General features: G+C 37.4%; 1 protein-coding gene across 1 annotated transcript in view; it reads right to left on the bottom strand.

Annotated features, from left to right (window-relative positions):
- Positions 1-4,861: 4,861 nt before the first annotated feature.
- The window catches only part of THSD7A (thrombospondin type 1 domain containing 7A), a 294,355-nt gene continuing 289,980 nt past the window's right edge, over positions 4,862-9,236 (bottom strand). The window contains exon 30 of the mRNA XM_054191500.1: positions 4,862-9,008. Coding sequence (XP_054047475.1) covers positions 8,924-9,008 — 85 coding nt within the window. The 3' untranslated portion in view covers positions 4,862-8,923. The remainder of the gene's footprint in view (positions 9,009-9,236) is intronic.

Here is a 9,236-nt window from a genome sequence, read left to right as displayed (position 1 = left end):
TCAACTAGTAAGTGGAGGCCATTTAAGGCAGAAATGTAGGGTTTAGCTCCAGCTGCTGTTCTAATGTTGCAGAAAGCTTTTGCTGTAGTTCATTAAATTCAACTTCAGGCAGTCACAAAACTGCCAGCTAATTATTTTTTTTTCTTTCCTCGGCTGAGCGGAACCTGGTGTCACCAATTTCCACTCATAAAATGGAGCTACAGAATTCCTCATTCTTGGAGACTGAAGAAACAAAGCAGTGAGGAAGACACCAACGTAATCCTTAAAGTAACAGGTAACATTGAGCCAGTGAAACTTTATTTTCTACCAGTTTGTCAGATTATCTTGGGAGTCCAGCTTTGTGCAGGACATCAGTTCTTTGCTAGTAGGTCACGGGGCCAGTATTGATAACTGGTAGGTTATGCTCTGGGGACTAACAACCCAGAGGAATGCCTGTCATGGTGTCAGCTGGGATGGAGTTAACTTGCTTGTTACCAGCTGACGTGGGGCTATGTTTTGGATTCAGGATGAGAGTGGTGTTGATAATGCGCTGATGCTTTTCATTGTTGCGAAGCAGTTTTCTGTTCCTCATACAACCCCACCAGCAAGTATCATGGGAGCGCACAAAAAGTTGGGAGGAGACACAGCCAGGACAGCTGACCAAAGGGGTGTTCCATGCTATATGACATCATGCTCAGTATATAAATCTTGGGGAAGAAGAAGGAAGGGGGAATATTTGGAGTTATGGCGTTTTGTCTTCCCAAGTAACCATTATGTGTGATGGAGCCCTGCTTTCCTGGAAATGGCTGAACACCTGCCTGCCGATGGGCAGTGGTGAGTGAATTCCTTGTTTTGCTTTGCTTGCGACTTTTCCTTTACTCTATTAAATTGTCTTTATCTCAATCCATGAGTTTTCTCACTTTTACTATTCTGTTTTTCTCCCCCGTCTCAATGTGGGGGAAGTGAGCGAACAGCTGCGTGGTCCTAGTTGCTGGCGGTGGTTAAACAATGACAGTGCCTAAAAGAGCCTGGTCATTGCAGAAGAAATCAGTGAGGGAAAGAAGCAAGGACTTGCATGGCCTGCTCACCCCCCTGGAGATGCAGGTTATGTGTTTTCAGCCCTCTGGTTGAAAAGGAGCAGAGCTGCTTCTGGGAAGAATTATTCTTCAATACCGAGTATGTGGGGTGTCTTAGTCTCTATTATGTTGGTTCAAATCAAATTAAGGGCTGAAAATTTCTTTTGTGGAATATCATAACTAAAAATGAGATCCAAAGCTGAAACTCAGCTCTGTGTTATCATCACATGTATAATGCTACACATCTCTGATAAATTGTTTTAAATACACCTTGATATCAACTGTACTACCGATGATTTTAAGTTGTTAGTAGAGCTTATAAATCCCTGTGTGTTTAGGGTAACATTCAGAAATAAGAAATATGAATACATAACCTCCTGCCATGGAGCTGCTCGTGGGAAGAGAGCTTTTGTTTGACTTCTGTGATCATTTACTCTTCAGCGACTTCACAAATAGAGAATATTTCCAAGCTAGTCCGCCAAGCTTTTATCCCAGAATTCTTGGAAAAATAATAGATACTGAGTATTTGAGCTTCTGTTAATAATTGTTTATTGTCATATCACAGTCAGGTTCTGTACACACAGAGGAGACAGCCCTTACTATGTTTGTACAATGAAAATTAAAACAAAATGAGTATAGCAAGGGAACGGTAGAGAAAAGTGTAAAGTAACAGCAGTAGAATGGTGTGACTGAACCTGAAATATGTAGAATTAGTTATTTTCAAGGTTTCCAAATATATAGCTGCAGCTCTGGTTGCATGAAGAGAGGAAACAAATTATTTCAGTCTCAAAATTAACATTTTAAGTATGCATATTTTTGCTTTTGACAGCATGCCTTCAAATACCTGTAAGTTGTCAACTGGTAACTATTGTTGTCTAACCATGATCTTAAGAGACACATCAAAAGAGAATTAAGGCTATGACAGCAGTCAGTGCAAATCGGAAAAGTTCCAGGTAAGGATAAAATCTGGCATTTGCTTCAAACACCAAGACACAATGGGGGCACAAGAAGAAAGTTATTAAGGGAATCAGGTTTAGAGTATGAAAGCAAGACACAAAGTCTCACCCTTCCTTTGTTTTTCTGTGACAGTTTTAATATTTTTTTCTTTGATACAAGTTGTGTAAATAAGTTTGGGTTCAGTTTGGGATAGGTTTTTGTAGGACATCATTAGGAAGCACGTTAAAAAGAATCTGTCAATACTGGACATTCACAGAACTCTTAACTGAATTCTGATCATGGATTCAAATTATGTTGCTATTTCTACGTAAGCATCTCAATGAACAGCACTGGGAACAATGAAAAAGCTGAGATTTAAGTCACATTTTGACATGTATAGGTAAGAAATGACTTAAGTTTTTATAATTGTTAAAGGAAGGAAAAAAATATAGACTTGCTTTCAAATCCAACACTCAATTCGTGATGACACATTTTTTTATTCGTAATCTAAGCAAAACTGATATTTATCGAGAATCAAACAAGTAAAATTCTGTCATTTTAAAGAAATATAATGACACTATGAAGGGTATTTTTGAAAATAAAAAAACCTCATTATTTTTATAATCTCAATTTCAGAATATGATTCTAATAAACCTCAGGACTAGGTTCTGAATACAACCCACAAAATATTAAATCATATGTGCCACCAACCCCTCATGTATAAAAAGACTTTCTTATTTTCTCATCTTATTTTCTCATCTTATTTTCTCTAAAAAGAAAAAAAAAATCTTATTTTCTCTAAAAAGACAAAGGATTTCTAAATACATAAATGCACAGTAATAATTAAACAGGTTCAAACTTGAACTGTTTGAAATGTGATTTCTTTGAATGTGGAAAACAACAGTAGCTACGATCACGGATTATGATCCTGTGGCTAGGTTTTAGCTTCACCAGAGTGGCAAATTGAAGGCCTTTTTCCCTTACCCAAAGGCAAAAGCAAACCAGACATAGAGCTCCCAACAGAGCCTTATGAGGGCTTGGGAGGGGACTAACCACGTCCTTCAAGCTTTTGCCAATGCAGCCCTGCATGTGGTTGCCTCTCTCATTGCCAGGGTCTGCAGCTGAGTCACAGTCAGTGTGTTGTCCACCAGGATCCACACCCCCACCTCCTTTTCGGCAGAGCCGTTACCTAACCAGACCGGGACCAGCAGGATTAGATAGCATCCAAGGCATGTCAAGGCAAGTCAGAATATTAATACCAGAAATGGTTTATACATCAGGCTAGAAGGGTCCACTTAAAGCACTGCCACGTGTGGGTACCAGCAGATTGGTGTTAACAATCTGCCGCTCTGAGACCACCGTGTTCTTACGAGGCTCAATCCTCTCCCAGTGCAAAGTTGCCTGATGGCAAACAGAAAGAGCAATGGCACCTGCCAAACGTCACTGACGGTGGTGTGCCTCACAGTAAGCCTTGCAACCTTTCAGATCAAGCAGGACTTAGCAAAGATGTCAGTTTTCAAAAGGGTGTAGGAGATGCTTCACCAGCCTGTCACCACAGGACAAGCTCGTCCATGGCCAGGGGCACTGCCCAAATGAAGGCAGGCAAAATGAGTCACCTGCTCCCTCTGCTGCAAAATAAACAATCAGGCTAGCAGATACTGAGAGCTCCACACTACAGACCTCCACCCCCCTGAAAAAAGTGCAAATTATTTGTTCATCTGCCTGGTCATTAGCTGCTTTTGGATTGACATTTGGCTTTACTGTGTCAAAGAAAACAACCAGAAGATTCAGAAATAACCATTTCTGTAGCCAGATTGTGCTCAGTGATGCCAAACAGATCCTGAATGGCTGCTTAAGCTCACTACCGTTTCAGCACGATAATTTTCTAGACCTAATACTGTGGATCTTCACATTACTAGGCGGCTAAAATATTTACAAGGCTTGTCTAAGCCTCTTGATTTACCGCTCTGTTTATCTCCTTTCATTATACTTGTGTTGGAAAATCATATTCTCCTAATATTTTTTTTAAATAAAGACTATATTTCCCAATCTGTAAGCCATTGCTCTAGAAGTTTCACAACCAATTGCCAAAGTCCTACCGTAAGTTTTCTTTACTGAATGCGAATATGATATGGTCTTCATTAGCGTACCATAGGTAATTCTCTTCTGCAGAGTTTAAATAAGAATTTTAATTTTATTATCTCAAGTATCTTTTTTAACAGTTTGTAGAATTCTGCCTGTACTGAATTAAACAACTTTAAATGATCTAAAAAATTTCTCTATTAAATTGCAGGTGGGAAGACAAATCCAATGCTTCTGTTACTTTACTGTGGATTCCAGGAGGAGAAAACGTAGGTAGGAGGTACCTCTGAAAATCCTGAAATGCCTCTAAAATAGAGTTGTGTGCTCTCAAAATTGGGTTTAAACCTTTTAAGGGTTAGCCTGGAAGCGTTACTGGGGAGGTAATAATTACTGAAGTTGGACAAAACCCTATGAACTGGTGTGTAAATATACACTGCAGAAAAGGACATGAAAAAATAAGTTTTGACGAGCACAGAGACAGAACACAAGCAGTTATGAAAAAACTGTGGAGTCACTTTTTTTTCTTAGGTAGAACAAATTATTGATTCTAGAAGAAATTAGAGTAAGTTTGATAACGCTTATTCAACAACTGGGATGTAAATGACAATTGTATTGATTGCATTGGGCATGTTTGTTTATTATTTGGAGGATTTGCTCCCTGTTTCTTCTCATTTAGGGACAGGGACAGACTCAACTTCACTGAAGTGAACAGGTGTATTTCAGTGGGATCTTGATCCACCCCTTATTCTCCACAAACGGGTTGGCTTTTCTGACCTAAAAATGGCAACCAAGGAAGAAAATTTAAAATACCCTTGATATATTGCATTTATTGGATATTTATCAATCAATTAAATACACATTGTAAACTTCTATGTAAACAAGGGCTGTAGCAACAGACTTTGAGAGTAACCATCATATCAGAAAGTATTTTTATTTCTTTTTAAAGAGAAATACTAACTTTTAACAATAATATGTTTGCTAATTTCTTTCCAAAAAAGAGACTAATTAAAAGGTTGTCATATTTTAGGGATCTGGCTTTTATTGTTACTCTATCCCATCATAGTATACTACATCTATTAAAAAAAGACATTAAATGATTTTGTGTTTATATTTATTGTCAGCAGTACATCAGTTATGTAAAAATAACCCAGATGAAAATGTAAGATTTGTTACATTTTCACGTCATCTGTATTAACTCAATAAAGCTTAGTGACAATATACACAAATCTGCGGTAGTTGTACGTAAACATTTTGTGCATTAAAAAAGAAATATACATAATTTAAAAAATAAAAATGCATTACACAATTTACAAATTAACATTAACAAAAAAAAGGTAAACATTCCTCAAACAGCTGCCTCCTCGTTCTACAAAATAAATATTCAAGTAAATTAAGTTAGGCAAAATAAACTCTTAACTTTGGGTGAGCACAATTTACATAAAGGTAAAAAGACAGATTTCCATTTCATTCAAGGTATATTTTACAGTGATTTATACACAGAGTTTTTAAATTGGTCTCTTCGGATTGTAATATTGGAAAACAAACTTTATCACATTTTCGCAGGAGGAAGGGAGTTTCAAAATTGATGCTTTATACCAAATATAGACAAGCTTGTGCCATTGCATCAAAGCTTCAAAAAGGAACTGCTCCAGGACTCAAAGCAGACACAGTAATCTAGAAACTACAGATTTAAAAAGGAAAATACAAACCACCACATCAACAGGAAAATGTCTACCTTGCTATTTTCTGAATGGTTTATTTGATCACTGGAAACGTTACTTTCACAAACTAACCATCTACGGTAGTGGCTGCTTTAGGCACTGGATTTGTAGAAGCACTCTGATTTTTAAAGCAAAAGGCTTTTCATTCTATACCGGTAATTCACCTATTATTTTTTTCTGTTTCAATGCTAAAGGGCTTAATGACCTTTGCAACTTTTAGCTTTACATAAAATTTCAGCCCTCCTTATAGCCTAGTATTTTTTTCTTAATAACAAGGGAAGCCATTCTGGCTTCAAATTTCCGTGCACTTTGTTCATAAAAAAAATAATAATGAAAATGCACTCTTGATTTTAAACGCAGCATTAGCATGATGCCGATGTGCACCAGCAGAATTCACTGACTGGCTATGAAGTGTAACACGCACTAAAATACTTGCATGGATTGCAAAGGCCAAATATACTTTAAAATCCCTCCTATTGCTTTCTTCGTTTGTCCATTTTCTATAGGGAGAAAAAGGAGATGGCATACCTTTAACTTCAACTCATTAAATTCTTAGATTTAGGACATAAAAGTCTTCAAGGCAAGAACTAGGCAACAGTTCCTGCTGTTATTATACCAGCCAGTTGACTCATTGCCAATGAAAGAAACTCTGTTCCCTCAATTCCCTATTGGCCAATACTATTTGACAACATAGAATCAGACTTTTAAAAGTACACAAATTGTGACTAAACTTTATGTCTCCACATGAGTTATCATTCTTTAAAACTTTATGACTTTTCCACATTACTTTTTGTATGTCTGACAAAATAGGAATCAACTAGGTTTTCCTTGTTTTCTACCCAAGAATGCTGAAGTAATTAAAATCATCAAGATTTGGTTTTTTCCTATGGACCTTTACAAAACGATGTAAGACTGAAGCCCCCCGTCCGGCAACACATATATGAATGAACCACTGCTGTAGCAGGAGGCCATGGCACTTCACCAGCTGTGGCCAGATCAAGGAATAAAATGAGAAACTAAACCTGTACAAAAGATTGTTACAATTGTTCCTCTCTGCCATCACTCCCATCTGGGGAATACTTACGCAGTGGGAGGGAAGGTCATTTTCTTGATGCAGGAACACCACACTGGTAATATAAGTTAGCTAAGTTAAAGTAGGACCATAACCTTCTCTTGAACATTCACAAAATGCACATTGGTTCCAAGAATTATTCTACATGGAACAAAAGTAGGTATTCTGAAGAACTGTTGTTACCTATTGATGTCCGTGAGAGGCTTGTTGCCGATTTCAGTGGATCTGGGCCAAAGATTGCAAAGCTACAGTTTTATTCAGAGTGCAAAAACTGGTGCTTCTTGAGTAAATAGCATGATGAATAGGCAGAAATGGTTTAGGTTATAAAAAAGACCTGAGAACCTAATATTGAATTTTATATAACAATTAATTTTTGAGAGGTTGCCTGATAAAGTTTTGTATTGCTTAGTAGTGGCACAGTCACTTATATGTTCAGGCTACACACAGAAGCCATTTGATGAGAATAACCCTTCTCAGGTCATGAATCACATCTGTAACAGGCATGTAGATACACTGGCAAGTCAATGAGCTTCAAGTGTAACACTGAAAAGCCATAAGCACGGAAAGAGATTAACAGTGAGTTTTATAATGCCAGAATTTTTTAAAAAGTCATGAGTATTAAAATGGCAGAACTATTGATCATATTGTTTACTTGCCAGCACACTCAAGAGTTTAACTGAATAATTAAAAGAGTCTATCCAATTATCCTAATTAAAAAAGACAGAAGGGCTCTGAGTATTGAACTGTCAGCAACAGTGAAAAAGCTCTCACTAGCGGAAGGGAAAAAAAAAAGCAAAACCATTTCATTTTAGTTGAACAAACAATCAGAATACCTTTTTAGACAGTAAATATGTCACTCAGGATTACAGGGCAACCACTTTTCTTTTTCTTTTCCTTTTTTTTTCTAGCAAAGTTAACAAATATAAAAAATCTAGTCATAAACAGCCTTCAAAGTACAATTAGAAACCAGCAGGACAATCTATACCAGTATAGGTAGACGGGGCGAGAAACTAGACACTTGTATTACTGCCATGATATAGACTACAAATGGCTGCTGTGACAAGGAACGGTGCGTACAGTACACGTCGTTAGCCGATTCCATCCAGCCGCAGTCCAAACCGAACGCTACTCTCTTCAGGATTCAAGACCTGTCTGCTTGACTTGACACTCCTTGTACAAGATACATCATCATCCTTTCTGAAAAGAGGCAGTTTCTATGGCAATACTAGTTAAGTGCATATCATGCTGCACTAATATAGTGCAAAAATTTGCCTTACATGTAGCAAAAAAGATGCAGGCAACAGTTTTGAGTTAGAGAAAGTAGAAACGTATTGTAACATTTACAATGGGTATTCTTTTTCCAGACAGCAACCGCTAGAAAATACTGAATCTGAGAATGCCTCCTTTCTGGATGTACGCGAGGCCTTTATACTTTGGAGAGATAACAGGACAGAATTTTGCAAGTGAGTCATTGCCCTCTGAAATGCAGGTTAACACAAGTTATCATCAACTGGCAAACTGTTGAACTTGCTCAGTAGGTTAATCCCAGTTAAATGTTAATGTACTAAGCGCTAAAATGCTCTTTAACAAGTATATAATCTGATAGAGTAATACATATGGTTCAACCGAGTATATACGTTATGCTTGGATGTAAAGAGTCATAGACAGCTTGGTACAAACTCTTCATGCGTACTGATTATACTTGGTTAATGTTGCAGGGGCTTCCAACTGTTAATATTACGTCAGCTACAGTATTCTGAAGACAGAAGTGGTGCTTATAGTTTGTAAGATTGAGGAAAGACCACAAATCTCCAGCTGCAGCTTCCATTAATGTGATTCTGCCAGATTTCTCAGTGTTGATGGTCTAAAGTAAAGCAATAATACCTTGAATATCTGTAGGCATTATGAAATCCATCCTTCTTTATCTATGGTGCAGTTACAAAAAAGAAAAAGTCAAAACACTTAATCCACTCCATAGAAAATCCCTGTGGCTTTGGGTACCTTCTGATTTCAATCCATTAATTTAGACTCCATTTGTCACCATGAGAAGTTATAGTTTACATATCTGCATCTCCATCATAAGCCAAGGTTAAAGGTTTCAGTCGGTTGTTCTGCCTTCTCTGGGGCTTCTTTGGCTTTTTGCTGAAACAATAAGATAATTTGTAAATAGAACAAGGAACTAATAAGATAGCAAAGATGGATTTCAGTCTTAAATGAGAGATGAGTGTGGGTTTTTTTAAGAATGCATTTGGGTGTTCATTTGTAAAAGCTATAAGCCTAAAACCTTCACTTGGATCAGTAATTGTCTCTTTACCAACCCAAAGCAACATCTAATTCAAAGCTCAGTTGTTCAGAAATAGGCTGTTACGG

The sequence above is a fragment of the Rissa tridactyla genome, chromosome 2, assembly GCF_028500815.1.
Source record: "Rissa tridactyla isolate bRisTri1 chromosome 2, bRisTri1.patW.cur.20221130, whole genome shotgun sequence".
NCBI lineage: Eukaryota > Metazoa > Chordata > Aves > Charadriiformes > Laridae > Rissa > Rissa tridactyla.
This window is presented reverse-complemented; position numbering and strand designations above follow the sequence as displayed.